At 43.3% G+C, this 22519-nt stretch overlaps 1 protein-coding gene across 7 annotated transcripts in view; it reads left to right on the top strand.

Annotated features, from left to right (window-relative positions):
* The window catches only part of ARHGAP25 (Rho GTPase activating protein 25), an 89304-nt gene that overhangs the window by 23042 nt on the left and 43743 nt on the right, over positions 1 to 22519 (top strand). For 3 of the 7 annotated variants that reach the window (XM_074398825.1, XM_074398810.1, XM_074398808.1), the window contains exons 1-3: positions 550 to 4775; positions 11177 to 11376; positions 18498 to 18585. In XM_074398825.1, coding sequence (XP_074254926.1) covers positions 4703 to 4775; positions 11177 to 11376; positions 18498 to 18585 — 361 coding nt within the window. In that variant the 5' untranslated portion in view covers positions 550 to 4702. The other 4 variants (XM_074398829.1, XM_074398814.1, XM_003922669.4 and 1 more) reach the window with 2 other exon arrangements.

Raw genomic sequence — 22519 nt, 5'->3', positions numbered from 1 at the left:
TGTTTCTTTGAAGAATCTCAGCTATACTTCATCATTTCTCCATATACAGTTAAAACACCAAACAAATATTTGGCCTGAATCCTAAAAATGTTTAATTCTTTCAATTTTCAGCAATGTAGAGCATTCTTTCAATTCTCTCTCAACCCCCCCCCCCTTTTTTTTTTGGTTTGAGATACTCTTGAACATCTAAGAATATAGTCTTGTGTTCTTCAAAATTAACATTTAATATAAACTAATGTTGAATTTACCAAAAGCAAGTTCACAATCTTTGAAAAAATATGACTCTTTAAATTATTGATGGGCTAAACCATTTACTAGTTTTTTAAATATTGAAGTGTCCTTGCATTCTCGGAATATTCTAGACATTTGAGTGACAAAACAGGCAAAAATCTCTAACTCTGTAGAGTTTCTGGCATGCTTCACTGTATAAAAGGTGTAGGGAATTATCTCAGGTTTTCTATGCAGAGACTGTTTTACTCTTCACTGTTTCCATGGTGAGATTTTTGTGTATATGGCATATATATATATATATATATATATATATATATATATATATATATATCAGTTCTTAATCTTTCTTTTTAAAACTTTATTGAGGTATAATTTATATGCCACAAAATTCCATCATTGTAAGTGTACAATTCAATGATTTTTAGTAAATTTATAGAGCTGTGTGATGATTACCACAAACCAGTTTTAGAACATTTTCATTACCCTAAAAAGTTCTCTCCAGCCCTTTTGCAGTCAATCCCTGCTCTCACCTTCAGGCCTGGCAACCACTGTCTCTATAGAGTTGCCTGTTCTGGATATTTCTTGTACATGGACTCATATAATATGTTGTCTTTTGCATTTGGGTTCTTCGACTTAGCTGAATGTTTCTGAGGTTCATTGTATGGCATGAATCAGTCCTTTGCTCCTTGGTGTTGCTGAGTAGTATTACATTGTTTGGCTTTCCCACAGTTTGTTTATCCAGTTACCTGTTGATGGCTTCTGGATTGTTTTCAGTTTTGATCATCATCCATAATGCTGCTAGAGACATTCACATGCGAAAAATGTTACGGACATGCGCTTTCACATCCCTTGAATAGATTTCCAGGAGTGGAATTGCTAGGTGGTACAGTAAGCTTATGTGTAACTTTTTAAGAAGCATCCAGTTAAGGGGTTAAGGGAGGGTAGCCCCTTTCTCTGTGGATGGAGAGTTTGTTTTCTTCTTGTGTCGCTCCAGGTTAGTTGGAAAGGCACCCTCTGTTCTCACTGGTATTGTGACCTGGTTGAGGAGCCAGCAGGACAGAGCTGTTAGTTTTTGTCTGGCCTGACTTTAGGCAACCAGGGTAAACTGAAAATAACATGCCTCAGCCAGGCCTCTGTGAACACTTGGAAGTAGCTCTCAGGTCTCTCTCTGTTCCCTGCCTCCAGTGCTGCTGCTGTTCCTCTCTAGGCATTGTTAGTGCAGATTTTTCTTGGGCCCTTTCCACTCCCTCTGTGGCAGGCTGTTCTGTGTGCATTGTGTTAAGGGACCATCAGCTCTCTTCAGTTTAGCCTTGCCTATCCTACACCTTACAGAAATCATTCTTCCCCCAAAATGGCATGTAGACAGCATCCTTCTTTACTTTTACTTTCATTTCAGATTTCCCCTCTATTACTGAGTTAGTCCCTTTGTCATTTTCATGGAAATTTGGAAATGGAAGCTCTTGCCATGAAGTCACCTAGAATTCTAGGTAGTCATTCCTTCCTGAGTTCCCTCACAGGCCACCCTTGGCTTCCTCCAGTTCCTGCTGTCCTCTCCCTCTCTGCTAAGTGTTAGGGTAAAAGCGGACTTAGCAGGAACTACTACCCATACTGGAAGCCTCAGGAGTCCCTCGGTTCTTCCCATTCATCATTCATCAGCTGATAAAGTGACAGTGCAGGAGCATGGAGGGCGATCTGTCTGGAAGGGGATGTGTACGTGAGTGGTGTAACATCTGTGCAGTGTCATTCCACTGTGCTCTGAGGAGTAACCGGTCTGAAATGCAGGCCTTGGAAAATGGACAAGTTGAAGTTCAGAGCAATAGCTGACATGTGAAAAAAAAACCAACAAGCTTATAGAATTTATTTTTAAGCCTAATAGAATCTTGAAAAAGAACATTTATTATATCAACATTCCAAACATCAACAGAGAAAATATAATGAACTCTTCACTACTGACATTCAACAAAAGATTTTGTCACATTGCTTTATCTATCCGTTTCTTTTTCTTTTATTCCCTTTTTTTGGCTAAGATATTTTAAAACAAATCCCAGACACATTTTTCCCCATGCTTAAGTATGCATCCTTAAAAATATGGAAATTTTATTTTCTAACCATACTGTCCCGATCATAACTAACAAAACTAAACAATAATTCATTGGTATCATCTATCCTCTATCTGTGATAAAATTATCTCAGTTTTTAATGGAATCTTTTTATCAGGTTGTCGAATAGGAGAAACATATTATGGCTTGTTTCCTGGTCCCACCCCACTGCTAGCATTATTCATTGGTCACTTTAACTCTCAGTAGGGTTAAACTTTAAAGTCACTGTTCCCTAAAACCTGCAGCGGCCTAGAAACTGACTGGAGTGATGTCTGTTAGGCTGTAAAGGCTTGTAGCCTCTCCAAGGGCCAGTGCTAGTACTTAAGCATTGTCCTGGAAGGGTCATTATACTCGGGGCATATAATTCCTTCATGCTTATGCAATACAAATATTTCAAGCATCCTAATGCACTTATTTATTTATGAATGCTAGTGACCAGTGAAGCAAAAGCTCTTACCTAAAGTGAATGACTAGTTTTGACAATGGAGGGGTCAGTACTTCGATTGCTCTTCCTAATTTAACACACCACTGGGTGCTGGGCAGTGCTTACTGCACTAATTATCCTGCAGTCCTACCTGATGAGAATTGCTCTTCCTTACATTCATGCCTGGGAAAGCATATGCAGTTAACTAACTACAGTGTCACCACAGAGAAAATTCGCCATCTGATTGCCAAATCTCCACTTTGCCTTGTGTTGAGGAAAAGGCAGCTCTGGGGCAGTGTTCAGTAGGAAACGTTCATAATTCTGCAAGCTTCTTGTTATTACACGTGGCTTCCTGTTATGCAGAGATAGGCAGAGAGGGCGGGGTAAGGTGTTGCAACCCATGGAGACACGCAGACCCACAAGAGGCAACTTCATTCTAAATTCCTAAGAAACACAAAAGCCACACAACATGAACACTGGTGGGGTGGCCCTGGAGAAGCACCCTCAAACAAATTTGTTGGAGTGCAGAAAAACTTGCAAGACTTGTTGCTGGCTCAGGTTTCCAGAGCTGCTGATGAGAAAGAAGAAACAGAAATCCAGTTCTCCACCCCCGACCCTTTCTCTCTCTCTCTTGCTCTCGTTCTGTGGCATTCTCTCTCCCGCTCTTTCTGTCACACACAGAAATAATTTCCCTCTGTCTCATATTGCTACCGAGACAGTATTTTTACCTCTTCCTGTAGAAGACATAGCTATTGGTGCCAAACCTTTTTCCGAAGCAGAATTTGTTCCTTCAGGTTGACATAGTCACCTGTCAAACAATAAAAGACATTTCTAGAATCCATAGGACATAAAAAAATTAAACCTGCCCAATTCCTAAGTATTGAGGCAGGCATTTAGGGAATGGCTTTTAGATATTTCTATGAATTAGGTTATACAAATGTGTCTCAAGGGTGAATGCCCTGGGAAGACCCATGTGGTTTAATTTCAGGTACAGAGAGAAAGCTCGTTTGCTGTCATCAGTCTCACAGTAAAGATGCCTTTCGAAGGGGCAATGCTTTTCATACTAAAGTTAAAAATGAAACTCAGAATTAAAAACAAAATCGAGAAGAGGAGTCACAGGATAATTTCATCCTAAGTCTCAATACCTGGTTTTAAAAGTGGAAGTTGTACAAGTCCTCCTAACCCCCTGAATGATGGGTGCTTTTCAATGGAGAGCTGTTTCTTTTGAAGACAGAAAAGGGATACAGAAAGTGAGCCTGAAGTTTCCGAAGTCAAACATCCTAATTTCCTTCTTGGTGGAAACTGAAGGCTACCATCCCACAGTCTGATAACATGATAGGTGGAGGAACTGCATGTATGTGTGTGTGAATGTGGTGGAGGTGTTGCGTGTGTGTGTGTGTGCAAGGTGTGGGCAAGGACGTATGAATCTTTTTATCATTTTCAGGTGGCAGCCATGCCACGTCTGCTGTTTCCGAGGGCTCCCCAGCAGGTTCCCTCCTCAGCTGCGATGTGGGCCTGACTGCCGGCCCACAGCAGCTTAGCTCGGTCTCCCTGCCCCCGATATCTTAGCCACACTGGCCCTTGCTCAGAATCCTTAGGTCTCTTCACGTGAGCTTGGGTAGCAGCTGGTAAGACATGGCAGGATTACCTAATATGTCCGTTTTCCTGTTGGGGTGTCAGCACAGCCTCAGTGGGGGGGCCTGAGGTTTCAGTACCATTTCTCTGTCACTGTTTTTTCAAGGCCTGCTGAGCCTTGCAAAGCATACACTGGTGCAAATAGTGGCACAAAGCTTTTTATGCACAATATAGAGGTAAAACGGGTGGGGCCAAGGCAGCTGCTTCAGATGATAGGTTAGGAACAGTGGCTTTGATCCCAGCTCAGCGAAGGGTGGCATGGTCTCTCCTGTTCACATCACTATGGATTCTTTAACCCTGTGAATTACTGGACATGGATTCCATCTCCAATGTGGATGCCTCTCTCTACCACAAAAACGCATGCTCCTTTCTGGGATGTGGCTTAGGTATGGATATTGGGCTTTGAAATGAGATTTCTAACTATTAACTGGAGCAGATCATTTCACCGCTGTGAGCTTCAATTCCTTGTCTAAAAAATGAGGGTGACAACATGGTGCTTACCCTGAAGAGCATTAAATGACATAGTCGTATAAAGTGCCTGCACTGTGGCTGGCTCATGGTAAGTACTCAATACGTAAGTAACTATTGATATTCATTATTGTTAGATCAGGGATCATACCTTCCATTGGCCACTTTGCTCAAGTGGGTACGGTGAACATGTCCAGAAATCCCACGAATAGGTAAACTGGCCAATAATTTTTTGCAAATGCAAAATGCCTGCATGGCGGCTCACATTTCATTCTAAAAGATTTATTTTATTAACTCAGCAAATATTTATCAAGATACTTCAATTGCCAGATGCTTTTCTACGTGGCGTGGAGCCCTACTAAAAATCCTGAGGAAAACAGCACCCTTTTCTGCCTTACATCTTGGTTTATCCCCATAGCCTTGAGTTAGAAATGCTTCCCTCGGTGATGTCTTCCTCTATGCTGTCCTGTCTTTGTTTTCTGATTATCTATACAAATGCCTTTCTGGTGGGAGATTTTCATGTCATTCAAATCTCCTGGGTTTCACTTGTACCTCTTTTCTCCCCCTGATCTCTTTCTTAATTCATAAGCCTTACTTAACAAAACCAAAACTCTTGGGAAGCTTGAAGCTCTCAGTCCATGCTCACACTTTATCATGTCCAGACCTGGACTCACCTGCCTGTTCAAACTCGCCTTGTTTTCTAATTTCCTTCCTTGCTTCCATGAATGGGTCTCCCAGATCTGTCAGGGCCATGTCTGGCTGATCTCATATCCTTAGGACCCAAAATGGTTCTGGTGCATGTCAAGTGCTCAACCATGAATGAATGAATGAATGAATGAATGAATGAATGAATGAATGAAATGAATGGGGAATGCTATTTTACTTGAGCCATTCAAACCCCAAACCTCACAAAAATCTTCATCCCCTTATCCTCTTTGTTCAGCAGGTGGCTGAGTCCTTTTGTATTAGCCTCTCATATTGTTTCCTCTTCTATCCTAATCCAGGCCTCTGGCTTTGCACCTGGGTTATTGTTCAGTGTCTAGCTACTCTCCCTCTATTCCATCTCTCTCCCTCTTTTTGTCCCTCCCCTCCTTAATATCTTCTTTCTTTTCTCTCATTTAGTATAAAATTGAGTCCATACTATGATAATAATTGCTTTCATTTAATGTCCATGTTTTAAGAAGCAGGCACTGGCTGGACCTGTACACCTATCTTTACTAATCCCTATGAATTTATCACCCTACAAGATACATGTGATTATCACAATTTTACAGAGGAGGAAACTGGCCCTCAGAGATAGGACATGGCTTACCCAAGGCTGTGTATGTAGAAGCCTGTGCGCTTCTGCTGCTTTCTCCTTCCTTCTCTGTGTTAGGCACTGTGTTCGGTGCAGAATACAAGGATGAGCAAGGCCAAAACATCAAGGCAGTACCCCTGTCTTCTTAGGGTGCAAACAGAGAGGGAAAATAAGGTAAGAAAAAAGTACCAAGCAAGGTGATGTGGGCTATGATGCACATGTGTCCCCACTGACAAGGGTCCAGAGCCATGGAGCAACTAAGTCTGGCAGGACCGGGAAGGCTTCTCACAGGAAGTGGGGCCTGAAGGGACTCTTGAAGGGTAAGTAAGAGTTTTCCAAGAGGTGGGATTGGATGTAGGTGGGGGAGGGTCAGGAGGACATTCCCGCAGAGAGACTAACATACTGTCCTGGAGAAAGTGGAGGATGGGTATGGAGAAAGAGCAGGAAATGCAGTAGAAAAAGCCACAAAGGACTCCAGCTCCGTGGTAGTTTAGCCTTTAGCTTTTAGGAGGGAGGTGTTGGAGGTCACCAGAGGCTTTTAGGCAGGGGAGTAACATGATCAGACTTCTGCTTTAGAAGGCTCACGTCATAAGCAATATTGTCTGTGCTCAATATAAGGAACAGAATACTTTCTGTGTTGATTTGTTGGCTGGGAGAATGTCACTCAAGTACAACAGAGAGACCAGCCGAGGTAAAGCAGGTTTGGGTGTGTGTGTCAGTGCTAGCCAGGGGAATGGTAGAGGTGAGAAGGAGGAAGGTGGTAAGTTTGACGAAGTGGTAAGCAAGATGAGCCTGACATTCTCATGGAGGTGCGTTCAGAAGCTGAATGGATGGGTCTATAGCTCAGAAAAGAGGGTTGGGGGGAAGTCATGTAAATTCTCCTCCCTTTTCAAATCCATTTAAACACGGTTCCCAAACAAATACATGGCTTATATCAACATACTGAAGAAATATCTGAAATTGTTTCTCCAGCTCTGAAAGAACTATTCACACCTCACCCACACGTTTACAGCCATCCAAAGTAGAATCTAGACGAGTCAGAATTAACAGCAGATTATTTTGAGGGTTAGAGGGCAGAAGATGAGAAGATGAAGAAAGGAAGTGATAATGTTTCTCAGCTGACTTCTCTGTTCATACTTCCTTCTTAAATTTTCCCTTGCCCCATCTTGGGGCAAAAAGCTGCTAACTTCTCCTGCAGAAACAACATCCCTAGGCATGCAGCACTTCTTCTATTTCTCTTCTTTCCCTTCCAATACTTTCTTTCACCTGCAGACTAAAATTCAGCATGGACAGTCCAAGCATACAACTATATTTTATCATGATCCTCCCTTGCTCAAGAATATGCAATAGCTCCCTACTACCTCGTTAATCAAGGTTGAATGCCTCACTCTCTCACCTAAAGCATCTTCTTCTCTGGGCTCTCCAGCTTGATTTCTCTGTTTGATAAATTGCTACCTTACCTTTATGGCCCATTTCCATCCCACACTTTGTAATAATAGCACTCAGGTTCTAGGAAGTGCTGACCAGCAGAACTTTCTGTGATAGTGGAAATGTTCTCTATCTGTGTTGTCCAGTACTGTAGCCACAAAACACATAGGGTTACTGAGTACTTCGAACATGGCTAATGTGACAGAGGAACTCAATTTAAACTTATTTAATCTATTTAATTCATTTAGGTGTACACAGCCACTCGTGGTTAGTAGCTACTGTACTGAACAGTGCAGTGCTAGGGGCGTGCTTATCCTCTCTTTACTACATTAAGGTGAGGTTTCTAACCTCATTGAGGCCCCCATTTCTCACTTGCCCCAAAGTGTTCTGTAAACACTGAGCAACTGTCTTCCCACCTTTCTCCCCTGATCTGCCTGCAGCACCCTCTCCAACCCTCAGCCTGGTTCAGATCTCCTCCCTGAAGGGCTGGGAACCTGCACTCAGGGTACAATGACTGGCTCACAAGTGAAGCTTATCATGGTTATGATTTTCATTATGAGAAACAGCTCCATTAATAGTAACAGAGCTCTTTGTTTACTTTATCTGGAACAAGTCACACCCACAAAGAAGAGAGACTGTTCAAAGAACCTAACAAGGAAAGTTAATCAAAACCAAGACAAACTCAAGGCCCCCAGACTTTCTTCTTAGATATTTTAATCATCTCATGCTAGGCCTGACTGGTGAGCAACACCATGGGCTAAGGAGGGAGATGGCTCTGCACGTGGGATAGAAAGCACCCCTGCTTAATACCTAGCTCATCTGAGACCTCAGCTGTCTCCCTCGTCCAGGGTTTGGGCCTATTTCCAGCAGTGTGGAAGTTTGTACTGAGCTATCCCCACTCTCTAGCTTGTAACGGGTGGCCCAGTGCCCATAATCACACCAATTATGGTGGGATGTTAACAGGCACTAAAGAAACATTGGCTGGATATAGAGTATCATTTTTGGATACAAAACATGGCCAGGCAGAGCCTTGATGAGTTGTAGGCAGACAAGGTGGTTGCCTTTTTACCACAAGGGCATCAAAGGTCCTCTTGACCAGGTCTGAGAACATAAGATGCTCACACTTACTCCTGCCTTTGTCAGGTCATTCTGCCATGAACACATGCTCCTAGGAGGGTTTTTTGTTTGTTTGTTTTTCTTCTTGTTGTTTTTATTGCAACAAAGCATGAAAAATCTCACAGAACTATAAACAAGATACCAGCAACTAATTTCTTCTATGCTGAGCAAATTATCTCCCATCTGCAGTATCTTTTTGACTTCTGCTCACTCCTTCCCACTTCTTCAATGTTGTTGGAGACTTTCAGTTTCCCCTGTACCCCACAGTGGTTCTAATGATGTCTGTGGGCCTCTAGGGGTAGCCCAAGGGGTCTCAGTCCTTCTAGCCACCATGTGGCACCTCCCTGATTTCCCCCTCTCCTGAGTTGGCTCCATTTGGTGGCATTACCCCAGAAGCCAAGTAAAGTTTCCCCATATGCCACTGCTAGAAGGGGATCCTCCCTCTCATGTCTGATGTTGCTTCAGTTGAATGGTCACAAAAGCCACAGGGGGATGACTTCACTGAGGCTACTGAGGTGGGAGAGAATGCCTCTGTATCTGCCGGAATGCCTCACTCTTCCATTTTCTTCAAAAGTTTTGTGTGTAAACTATCCTTTTCATTTTTGCCTACTCTCTGCCCTCTTTCTAGGACAGGTAAGAGTCCTTGCAAGGTATAGTCTCTAACTTAGAGAGACACGGAGCTGCATACAGTCCTCAAATTTCCCCCTCCCCATTGTACTCTGCCCAAATCCTTCTGTAGTTCCTTTGGGATCATTTCCACAGCCTCAGAGCAAGTGATCAGCCCAGAGTGGCTGCTCTTTCATTACAGATAGAAGGCCTTGAAGATAGCAAGTAGCTGAGGAACAAGATTGCAGATAAAGTTCTTAGCTGGGCTGCCAGGACATATTGATATAAAACAAATCCTTTGTAAACAAGCTACCAAACTGTCATCAAAATATCAAATTGCCTTTTCTACATCTGAGTGTAAGCACTCTGATGATGATGTCTGCCCAATGGGAAGCTGATTCAAATATTTCTTGCAGCCTGGGATGCAACCTAGTAATGACCTCACCAGCTCCTTGGTGTGAGGTAAGAAGTGACTGCCAGACGGAACCAGGTATAAGAGTATATTACAGGAACTCAGACCCCTTGAGAGGGTCAAGGAGCCCAGTTATAGTGGAGTCCTCTTCAGATAGCAATACTGGACCGAAGGGTGAAACGTAGAAGCAGGGTGGCAACTCTGGATACTATTGGAGATAGCTACAGAATGCAGTGGTTACGGCTGTGAGAATGGACTTTCATCCTGAATCTTGGGTCTAGGTCTCTTCACCCACCCAAACTCATTGCTTTTTTGGCCTTTGTGGTGTGTGAGAATAAAAGAGGAGCTGAACAGTTACCCCTGGTCCCCCCGCCTTCTCAGCCCTTTCTGGGGTCCCTCCAGCAACACCTGGCAAAAGGAGAGGAATGCAGACACCGGGTATTAGCAAGTGCGGACAGCAGCACAGGCCCAGGAGACAAGGGCATCGTTGAACTGGCTGGGAAAGAGGGAAGATGGGGCTCAGAGGGAAGTGCTGACTGGGGACCAGGGTGATCGACAGAGTGCTGCGGAGGCAAGGAAAGGAGAGAGTGGTCCTGGGTGGGAGTTACCGTGGAGAAAAGATGTGTGGGTACAGGCCTCACTTAATCCAATGGCAGGCAGAACTCCTGTGTGAAAACAAAAGCCAGTTTATAACCAAGCAGCAGGTTCAAGGGGCTCTGGCTTCAAATCCGGCTTCTGAGTTCTACTGGCAGCGACAACCTAGCTGTAAAGGTCATAGGAAGGCAGCTGCCGTGAGGTCCTCGTACAGCAGACAGGGCCGGGGACAGAACGGCACTAATGACACTGGGCGGGAGAATTCAGAAGGTGCCAGCTCCCTGCAGGCCGGCCCTGCGGCCGGGGGCTGGGGTGTGAGTGGGGTGCGCTGCGGGGGCCTGCGTTCCGCAGCGAGGCCGGAGCTCAGGCAGCGTGCGGCGCGCGGCCCCTCCTCTAGCCGGCCGCAGTGGACGCGTGCCTGGGCGGCTTCCGGCGGCCTCTGCAGCTGCCTGGGGCTCACCCCGAGCCCTCAGACAGAGGCATTATTTTCTCCTCTCTCTTGACAGATACGAACTCCCACGCAGGAAAAAGGAAGCACCTTTGTCAGATGCTGCGGCCACTTCCTCTTCAGAAGGCTCCAGCCAACCTTTCGCTTTGCAGGATGACGGGGCCGGCGGCGCTGCCGGACTGGCTGTGCAGCGAGCCACAGGCCGCCAGGCTGTTGTCCCCGGCCTGGCCCTGACCGGGAGCTGGGCCCTCGGCGGCTTCTCTGGCTCAGGGGGGATTTTCTCTGGTTCAGATCTGGACCCCTGAACCGGACCTGGCTGTGGTCCCCGCTGCTGCTCAGCCCTCTGGGGTTCCTCTCCGCCTCTTTGCTCACTGCCACATGTCCCTCAGTCAGTCCGCCTGTCTGCTCCTCTCTATAGCTCGGTCAAGGAGCGTGATGACCGGCGAGCAGATGGCGGCCTTCCATCCATCGTCCACCCCCAACCCACTGGAGAGGCCCATCAAGATGGGCTGGCTGAAGAAGCAGAGGTCCATCGTGAAGAACTGGCAGCAGAGGTACTTCGTGCTGAGGGCGCAGCAGCTCTACTACTACAAGGACGAAGAGGACACGAAGCCGCAGGTACCAGCCAGGCCGTTTGTCCCGTTCGTAAGGCGCGGAGGAGGCGGGCCTGGAGCCCGCTGGGATTGCACTTAAACTCACGGGGGCCTTCTCGTTAGGACTAGACACACCCATTGGAGAGGAGATTGCTTTTTCCTTGACACCATTTCCTAGATACATAAACTGAGTTGCAAAGATGACAGAGTGGCTCTTCAGGAAGCGCCAGGATGATCACTGTGGCATTTCCTACTCAGGGCTCTAAGTCAAGACTGGCAAAGGGCGGTGATGGTGGTGACACTCAGCTAAGGGCTCAGAGAGAGTGGATTGGGGTTCAGGAAAACCGATTCTGGGACGTATTGATTTGTTTGTTCAGGAAGTTTATTTATGGAGCATTTATTATATGCCAGACACTGTTCCAGGTACTTGAAATAAGCTATGAGCAAAACAGATAAAATTCTTTACTATATGGAGCTTGGAACATGGAGGAAAAGACACATAAACATCACAAATAAAAGTATGTAGTTTGTTAGGAAAAAGATTAGTTCTATGAGAAAAGGATAGGATGAGCTAACAGGTATCAAGAGTTAAGGGAAGATGTAATTTTAAAAAGGATGGTCAAGTGACCTCAGGAAGAGGGTGACGCTGGGGCTAAGACTGAAGAGGAGAGGAAACAAGCTGGGTAGATCTCTGGGGAAGAGTGTTCCAGGCAGAGAGAACAGCCGCTGCTAAGGCTCCTAAGGAAGCACGTCTAGCCTGGGTGGGGAATAGCAAGGGGGGCACTGTGGTGGGAGCAGAGCTAGCGGGTAGAAATCAGAGGGAATGAGGTCTGAGAAGCCAGAGGGCAGTCAGGGGTCAGGGTGCAGACTGCTGGGGCACTGCAGGCTGCTGTAAGGACTGGAGCATTCCCACTGAGAGCCACAGGGAGGCATTGCAGGGCTCCGCGCAGAGACTGACAGTCTTGTTTACACTGTGAAAAGACAGCTCTGGCTCCTGTGCTGAAAAACAGATTGGCTGGGGAAGATGCAAGTGATCTAGGTAAGGGGTTAAGATGTTTAGGATCTCAGTGGGAGTTGTGGGCTGAAGGAAAATGGTCAGCTTCTGGATATATTTTGAAAGTAGACCAAACGAGATTTCCTGATGCAGTGGCTAAGCCTGTGAGAATGGGCTTTCACCCTAAATCTTGGGCCTAGGTCTCTTCACCCACCCAGCCTCATTTTTGGCCATTGTGGTGCGTGAGAATCAAAGAGGACACACTGAACAGTTACCCCAGGACCTCAGGTACAAATTGGATGTCTCAGGGCATCCAGCACAGCTGGTCACTCACCTAGAAATCATGCCTGTGGAGATGGAAGGGTGGGCTTGGCCAGAAGGAGCTTATTCGAGAAGACAGACTCTAGAACCTTCTGTAGCCAGAACAAAATCCCAAGAAAGGTGAGGACAAGAAATGTGTAGATATTGGGGGTGGATGGGACCAAAACGAAAAGGTCATTTTGGAAGAGGACAGTTTTCTTTAAGGGCAGGCTTGAGGAGCCATTACATATCAGCAGGACTTAGTTAACCAGTTCCTCTACTTAGGAGCTCTGAACTCTGACTGTTTGTCACTGCAGAGGCCAGGGAGGGATCACAGGGACCCCACCACAGACTGGACTCTTGCCTAGTGTTCTGTGCATGGTAACCAGACTTGCTTCTCTTTATAAACATCCCAGACCTTATTAAAGCGAAGCAATCCAGGCTAAAATGGTGGTTGACATGTTAAGACAATAGAGGAAGTCTTCCTATCTGTAGAGTGTAAGGGAGATGGCAATAAGGCTTTATTTGGTCACCCCAAATCAATGAAAGGGGCAGCTGAGTGTGTTTCCATGAAGTAGAGAGGGTGAGAGGTACTTTATATCAGATCATGGGTTCTTTCCCTGGTTCCACCACTGTTTGGCCCTGTAATTATTAATTTTTTCCAGACTGCTGTTTATTCTTTTATAAAATCAGACAATACTACCTGGCCCTCATTTGTCACAGGATCAAATGATACGAAGCAGGTATAAAAAACTGTTTTGTAAAAATATAACTAATGTCAAAGAGTAAAATAAATACCTAAAGGTTCTTGCTTCTCCTCTTTACTTCTGGGAGGAAGAAATCCAAAGCCTTCTCAGGACTAAATTAGCCTGAGATAATTAGGTAGCACTTCTAGGATGACAGGGTAATTTATTTGGGGGAAATCTATTGATTTCGGATCAATAGGTCAAGTAAGCAAAACCACACAACCCATCAATAGATGGCTGAAAAATGTGTTGATAAAATCCAACACTTATTTCAGTTATGAAAAAGAGAAAAATAAAACTTTTAGGAATAAAATAATAATTCCTTAGAAAGAACAGTGTATTTTACTGTATGTTGACATGTATATTTTGATTACAAAAGCTTTTGCATGGTAGGAAATTTGGAAGATGCAGAAAAGCACAAAGTAGAAAATAAAAATTATTCACAATCCCATCAGTAAGAAATAGCCACCTATATCCCCTCCACATTCAGCCTTCCTTATACATGTGCGTTTAAGAACTCATCTATTATAAATGCAAAATAAGTATAATAAATATTGTTTAATGAAAAAATTAACAATATGTCATGAATTTTGCCTTCTAACATTAAATATGATTCTACAATGTAATTTTTAATTATGTCAAAACAATCAAGAACATTCTATAATTTATTTAATTAATTTTCCACTGTTGGGAATTTGGGCTGATGTTCATACTATTATCACAAATAACAATTAAGTAGATTCCCCACAGCATTGCTTATATTAGTGATGTAAAAATAATGACCACTGGTAGGGGCTAACTTATATTAGGCTACATTTATATGTCTATACAATAGAATAAAATTCAGACATTGATGCTCCTAATACTTTTTGAAAAGAAAAGATGCCCATAGTATTATTGTCTTTAAAAAGCAGTTTACAACAGAATATTATGTATATACTAATTCCATTCTTGAAAAAAAATCCATGAATTTGTATTAATGGAAAAAAAGCCTAGAAAGACGTACACAGAAGTATTAACCATGGTTATCTCTGAATACTGGAGTTACACATACAAGTTTTAATGTTTCTTTTAAAATATTTTTATAATTAAAGGATAATAGTTGTAAATTTAAAAGGAATGCACACAATCATCTGATATATCCCCCAAGGTACCGAAAAACAGAAACAGCACAACAATCTTGGAGCTATCAGGTGTAAGAGCCCTCACATACAGTGATGATGTGTGTGTCCATTGGTACAACCTTTCTAGAAAGTCATTTGGCTAGATTTACTAAACATGAAAAAATTGTCGTACCCTTAGACACAGTGATTCTGGGTCTACAAAGTTCCAAAATAAATAATAAGAATATTCAATGCTTTTAAAAATAATTTTTTATGGAGACAGAGTCTTGCTGTATCAACCAGACTGGAGTGCAGTGGCACGATCTTGGCTCACTGCAACCTTCACCTGGGACTACAGGAGTATGCTGCCATACCTGGCTAATTTTTTGTATTTTTAGTAGAGACGGGGTTTCACCGTATTGCCCAGACTGGTCTCAAACTCCTGAGCTCAGGCAATTGGCTCACCTCGGCCTCCCAAAGTGCTGGGATTACAGGCGTGAGCCACCACACCTAGCCTCACTGCTACTTATAATGAGAAACATTGAACCTAGCATCTGACAAAGGAGAATGTAAATAAATTATGGAACCATGTATGATAGACTTTTCCATATGTGCTTTTGGGGAATCTTATGGCCCTATAGAAGACGTCTGTGCATTTTTTTCTCCGAGTTCTCAGAAAGTTCCTGTCCAGTTTCAACATGATAAGGCTGTGTAAGTCAGTGAACTAGCTTTATATAAACCACTATAAAAAGTTCTTTGTTAGGGAAGTTGTTTCAACAGAATCTCAGTTTATTGCCCTCAAGTTTCTGTTACAATGATGGTCTCAGAGAATCCTAGTAGTAGGGTCGACCCATTGTCCCATTTTCTCATATGTTTTCTGAGACTTTGCCACAAGTGATTGTCTACCAGCAATGTGCTGGTAAATAGTTAACAATCAGCCCTCCGACGGGAGAATTGATTGAAGTGCAACATTTGCTAATTTCTGCGCTGCAGATACTCTGGTCATGACTGATGCAAGCTACCAACATGATAGCTTGAACACTGAACTCAGAGTTGAGAAGACACATGCAATAGCACCACATTATATAGGATTTCCACCGCACAGATAGAATAGAGGAAGTAATCACAACAGCAGAAATGATAGCAAAATATAGCAAATAATCAGAAAGTTGTCCATTTTGAGCATCCTTACCTTTTTAATAGAAAATACTTCACTGTAAGCTTATAGAATTTAAGTTTCAGTAGTAGCTGTGTTTAACTGGCTTAAAATGCAACAGTTAAGTTCTCATGAGCCAATATAAGCATTTTGAAAAATGCTTTAACAAGGAATTGGGCTGAAATTTAGTTCTAAATGACCTTATAAGTGGATTTAAAAGTTATAGCTAGAGAATTCTAGATATTCTTGTACTTCACTGTCACAGCTGTCTCCACTGCTTTACTGCTGAAAGACTTATGGCCTCCTGCATAAATATTTCCATCCTTCTATCTTTAAACAGAGTCTACCCCAGCCAACTTGCTAACTAGATGAACGTGGCTCTGGGTAACCTGGGCCCTTCCCTTCCTGGAACAATTCTTCCTTCCCCATCAGTGACCCCACCCTCACCCCTACTGGTATCTCTTCCTCTCATCTACCTTCCTCTTGCCATTTATGAAGTTCAAGGCTCTCATGCTGAGTACAGGGAAAGGGCCTGCAATTAATCATTTATGCCTTGGTGTAAACGTGTTTAACTCTGATTGTTAACTTCTTTCAGCAAGTGGGACTTGTAAGTAAAGCCTTATTTGTAATTCTGGAATCACATTGACCGAGGCTGGAATCGTAGGTTTCTTACTATTTAGCTTTTGTGATTTTGGGTCAGCCAATTAACTTCTTTGAGATTTACTTTTTCATTTCTCCAATGGGGGACAATAATGATCCTTCCCTCCTAGACTTCTTATGAAGATTAGATGTGCTGATATATTCAGGGCAATTAGCATAGTCGTCATAGTTGGACACCTAAGAACTGCTCAATAAATGGCATATGTATTTTTAGTGTTTTATTGTTACAGTTTCTGAGGAACTGATTTTGGGTATCAAACGACAGTTTAGAGAAGTACTTAGAGTAGGCAGACACCTGTGCGATTGCTTTTTCCTTCTTTTATCAGACAGTGCTCCTCCTGTCTAAAAGAAACATGGCCTTTTATTCTGGTGCCATAACTCATCCAAAGTAGCTCAGCAGTACAACCTCGGGGTCATTTTTTCTGAAGGTATTGATGGGATTTATTGAAGATGGTGAGGACTGCGTAGGTGGAGGTTATTTTTAGATAATAAAATTAGAGGAATGCAGAGGAATTGCAGAATTCCATTTTTTAGACTGATTTTCTTCTCCTCCTTCCCCTTCCCTTTTCTCCCTTTCCTTGCCCTTCATTCTCCTTCTCTTCCTCCATTTGTTCTTTCTCCTCTTCCTTCTCCTGCCCTCTCTGTTTCTTCTCCTCCTCCTCTTCTTGTCTTGTTCTCCCTCAGTCTTAGGCATTTTTATTTCTAGACCCTCAGGAAATATTTATTTTCTTAGGCTCCTGACTGGATCTCACTTCTGAGATTTCCTTAAGACTTTTTTGTCTTTGTAGTGTTCTCTGCCTCCAGTCATCTCCATCTGCACTTTGTTTTGAAATAAAAACATGTGTTTATTCAACTCAGAATCAGATCTGCTACCTTCAACAGCCAGCAAGGTGTAAACTACAAATAACTAGCTCCAGTGCAAATTAACTATGTCACTTTGTGCAGCCACTTAGACATTCAAAGTGTCAGTTTCCTCGTCTGAAAAGTAGCAGTGATAAATCTTGCTGTGCTATAGATATGGAGCTGTTGTAGGGGTCTAATGAATTATCTCAAGTGGGCCAGGCGCAGTGGCTCATGACTGTAATCCCAACACTTTGGGAGGCTGAGGTGGGTGGATCACCTGAGGCCAGGAGTTCAGGACCAGCCTGACCAATATGGTGAAACCCTGTCTCTACTAAAAATACAAAAATTAGCCAGGCGTGGTGGTGTGAGCCTGTAGTCCCAGCTATTCTAGAGCCTGAGACTGGAGAGTTGCTTGAACCCAGGAGGCAGAGATTGCAGTGAGCCAAGATCACTGCACTGCACTCCAGCCTGGGCAACAGAGCAAGACTCCATTTCAAAAAAAAAAAAAAAAAAAGAATTATCCCAAGCGAAATGCACTGTAAGTGATCAAGCACCATGCAGACACATGATGGAAGCAGCTTGTTTTTCTGATAACATCTCTGAGTGTAAAGGATAACAAATTCTACTAAACCCTCAGTCCCCCTCCATGGATCTGGGCTTGGAGTTAGGGTCATCTGACCGTTTCCCACCACCTTAGCTGTGATGGTGAGGAGCACTGGCTTTGGACTGACTTCTGAGATGAACTACCATTCTGGAACTCACTAGCTCTATGACTTTGGGTAGATTACAGAAGCTTTCTGATCTCTTTTCCTCACCTGTAAAGTGTGCATGATACTTTGCTTGGAGGACTGCTGGAAGGACTAAATGAATCATACATTCGAGGTGGTTAGCAAAGGTATGGGCACCTGCTACTTAATATCCCATCCCCTCAAATGATGACCTGAGTGGTTCAGTCCTCACCAAACCCCTCTGGCAGGCTGGCAGATAGTATGGTCTCCCTAGCCTTCACAAAGACCAAGTGTCTCATCTGGCCATGAATTTGGGTCCTTGGAAAAGTGGGAAGAGGCAAGTATTAGTGATGGCACCCTCTTAACTCATTCTTATATCAGAACCCTGTCTTTTCTCTCTGGGAACCTGCTTTGCTCTCGAATAGCTGCCCTTTAAGTTGCCCAAGGCCTGAGTAGCTGAAGGGGCCCCATTAAAACTGAGATGCTAGCTTCCCATGTCCCTCTCCTCCTTCTCTCCTCCCCATCCCATCATTATACTATCTGTTCTCCAACTCAATTTTAGTTCATCGGTGTTAAATTGCTGCTTATCCTTAAAGCCTGACTTTTCATCTTTCAGGGCTGTGTATATCTACCAGGAAGTACAATCAAGGAGATCGCCACAAACCCAGAAGAAGCTGGGAAGTTTGTCTTTGAAATCATTCCAGGTAGGCCACAACAGGTAGGACACAGGAACAGTACAGAAGTAAAAGTCTTACAGAAGAAAATTCTTTATGGAAGTAAAATTTTACTTCTGGATCCTAGAAGTCAAAGCTATATTAGGAGAGTCATTCAACCAACTAACCAGCCAGACTATTAAGAGCATACAGTGGTTCTGTATACAGTTAATGAAGGTATCCTCATTTATTAACTAGTATAAAGTGTTTGAATAATGTCCATGAAATAAGTAGGGGAGCATTTTGTTCAACGGTGTTTGCTAGGAGCCAGGTACTGTACCAGGAACTGAGCCACTCACTTGAAAAGTGCACTCTCTCTACTCACTAAAATGAACTCAGTCTAGATGGTGAGTAGGTCATTAGATTTCAGTTAAAATATAAATGGGACCATGTGAAATTGCCATTCTATGGGTCAAAAATTGTAAAAAGTCAACAACCTCAGGTGGTTCCACGGACCTAATGAGAAATGACAGCTCCAACTTCCTGAGCACTCAGCACATGTCAGGTGCTGCATGTCACCTATTGCATACGTGACTGGCACATTGGAGGGTGTTCTTTCAAATCAAGAGTTTCCTTCTTCGAATGCATTTGGAACAAGGGGAGTTTGGGTCATGCTCCTGGATCTGCCACACCGAGATGCTTCTATCCTTCTCCCTGTCTCTTGCTCCTATGCTAGCCCTAGCCCTGCCAGGGGCTCCAGAACTAGTGACTAATCTGTCTGTATCGCCTTGCTGCTACTACTGTACTGACCACAGCAGAGAAGACCACATGGCTTCTGAGTGCCCCTTTTCTTCACTCGCTCCTTTCCGCTCACACAAGGTGACTGTGTGCATAAGAAGGTTGATGGAGAAGGTAGCGTAGCATAGAGGTTAGCAGTGTCCCGTCTGGAGCCAGCCTGCTCTGATCCTGGCACTTACTATTTGTGTAAGAGGTTACTTAATTTCTCCCTGCCTCTGATTTTTTGTCTATAAAATGGGGACATTAATGATGATAGTGAGGATTAAATAAAGAAATTGATATGAAAAATTTGGTACAGTGCATATCATCTCAGTGTTTGCTATTTGGGAATAATCTAGAGATAATTATAATGCAGAAAAATCCCAAACTTGGCTATGACTATGTATAGAATACAAGTAAAAAAGTTTTTAAGTTCCTAGATGGTTCCCTCAGGGCACTCTCTTGCTTGCTTTTTTAAATTTTTACTATTATTTTTGTTTTTTGAGAAGGAGTCTGGCTCTGTCACCCAGGCTGGAGTGCAATGGTTCGATCTGGGTTTACTGCAGCCTCTGTCTCCCCAGTTCAAGCAGTTCTCGTGCCTCAACATCCTGAGCAGCTGGGACTACAGGCAGGTGTGTGCCATGATGCCCAGCTAAATTTTGTATTTTTAGTAGAGACAGGGTTTTACATGTTGGCCAGGCTGTTCTCAAACTTCTGACCTCAGGTGATCCACTGCCTCCTGAAGTGCTGGGTTTACAGGTGTGAGCTACTGTGCCCAGCCTCCCTTGCTTTTTTTATCTGAAAGTCTATCTTCTCTCTTTCTCTTCAGAGGAAAATCAGGAAAGTCTGCTTCTTCAGTCTCTCTTAGCTAGGAAAACCTCTCTCCCTTTCCACAATGGGTATTTTATTCTTAGGATTCCTCTCCCAGTGCAATTCATGGGACACAACCATCCATGGTAACATGTGTATCCTAAAGTCTAGATTTTCAACCTAAAGAAACCCTACTGAGAGATCCAGCTGAAAATTCACTTGGGGCTTTGCACCCAAAATACCTACTCTTCAACATTGTTATACCAGTGCAGGAGGAAAGTTTGTTCTCTTATTATCACTCATGTTTGCAGCAGTCTCCTGGGCTGCTAGAGGAATTCTCAAACAAATTCTCTCTCTCCTGTCTCTCCCTCACCCCACCCCCACACAAATACATCTTATAAAGACGAATAATGCTAAAGTAATAATAAGAATTTTCCTAAAGATACCATCATCTTCCAAGGTTCTACCCAACCCTAAAGTCAGACATCCTTCATGTTATAACATAGATAATTTTTAGTTCCTCTTTTTATCATCCTCTTTTGCAAGATGATTCTCAGGAGCTAATGTTGGTATAAGAAATGGACTTCCTAGATAGGATCTTCTCTCTGTGATCACCAGTTTTAGCTGAACAAAGGCCATCCGAAACCTTTAATTGTAGTCATGCTAGATTTTTTTTAATTGGGGGCAGGTGACAATTAAGGGTAGGCTTCCCTCTCCCTACTGATCTCTCACAGAGTAACTATTCTCCTCCCTGATTCCCAGGAAATCACCAGGGATAAGGGGTTGTTCCTTCTGTTGCGTATGTTATCTCATTTAGTTCTTATACCACTTTATGATCTGTCGTCACTCATTTATACAACAAATTCACTGAGCACCTTCTATGAGCCAAGGCCTATTGTAGGACTGGGAATGTAGCAAAGAACAAAGCAGCCTGCATGTACCTTGCAGTATAGTGGGAAGAGACTAGCAGCGAACCAAATACATGGGCAAATTACATAGTTTTTTATAGGATAACAATTGTGGGGAAAATTAAACCAAAGAGAAAGAGGTGCTGGCTGAGGTGGTTGATTGGTTATTGTGAACAGAGCCAGCAGAGTTTGTATCATTGAGAAGGTGATTTTGGGGCACAGATCTGAAGGCAGTGAGGGAGTCAGCTAAGAGCACAGCTGGAGAAAGAGCATTCCAGGAAGTGGAAATGACCAGTGCAAAGTCTCTGAGCCTGTTTCATATGTTCAAGGAAGGTCAAGGAGGCCAGTGTGATTAGAGTGAAATGATGGCAGGAGATAAGAATAGGACATTTACTCAGGGGTAGGCACAGATTTCATCAGCACTTGAAGGCAATGTGAGAATTTTAGCTTTTCTGCTAGAACAATGGGAAGCCACTGGAAAGTTTTGAGCAGAGGTGTGACATGACATGACTCATGTTTTAAAATTCTTTTGAATTGAAAATAAAAGTAAGTAGCAGGGGCAAGGCCAGAGCAAGGAGACCAGTGAGGAGGCTTTTGCAAGAATCCAAGTCAGAGATAGCAATGATGAAGGGTCTGAGAAGTAAGCAATTTCTGATTACATTTTGAAGGTAGGGAGGGCTTCATTTGCTAATGAATTGGATGTGGGAAAGAGAAATCGACGTTGACTTCAAGGTTTTGGCCTAAACAATGGAAAACATGGATTTTCTGAGCTTTGCTGAGATTTGTGCATGTAGCAAGTTTTTCTGAGGTTGGGGATAAGGGCATTAGTTTTGGACATATTAAGTAACACCTCCATTGTACTGGTAAGAAAACTGTTGCTCAAGATAATTTAGCTACTGCAGTGATAGAGGTAAGGACAAGATATTAAGGGATTATAGAATAAGGACTCCCCACTCAATTTGGAGTAGGTGAAAGAAAAGGTCCCTAGAAAAGATAATATTTGAGCTGGGTTTTAAAGAATGGATAGGAGTTCCCTAGACAGATTAAGAAAAGAAGAGAGGTCCATTTTCAACAAGAGAAACAGCCCAGTGGGTAACACATGTTGAACAGCCTATGTTTTAAGTCAGGGAAATGATGTGCCTGAGGTCAGAGTTGCTTCTCATGAGCCTTGCATTCATGCCAGGCACTTGCTCTTAATGAAAGTCTGTCCTACACCCCAATTATGCCCAAATATTTACTTTTTTGGCAGGACAACAGAAGACTTTTAAGTCTCCTTTAGTTGTGGTCTCTTGGACCTATCTTTAATATCTTTAATGTCATCAAGCTTCACCTTATTTCACCCATTGGGACAACCTGTTTCTCAATCATCCTTTCATCAGGCCATCAGCTCTCCCAACCAAAAGAGTTAGTTCATGGAAGTCCTCCTCATTCAGAAACATCTTGAGACCTGGGTGTTTCCCAGTGAGGTTGCTCATGATAGAACAAAAGGA

Source organism: Saimiri boliviensis, chromosome 1 (genome assembly GCF_048565385.1).
Source record: "Saimiri boliviensis isolate mSaiBol1 chromosome 1, mSaiBol1.pri, whole genome shotgun sequence".
NCBI classification, from domain to species: Eukaryota; Metazoa; Chordata; class Mammalia; order Primates; family Cebidae; genus Saimiri; species Saimiri boliviensis.
This window is presented reverse-complemented; position numbering and strand designations above follow the sequence as displayed.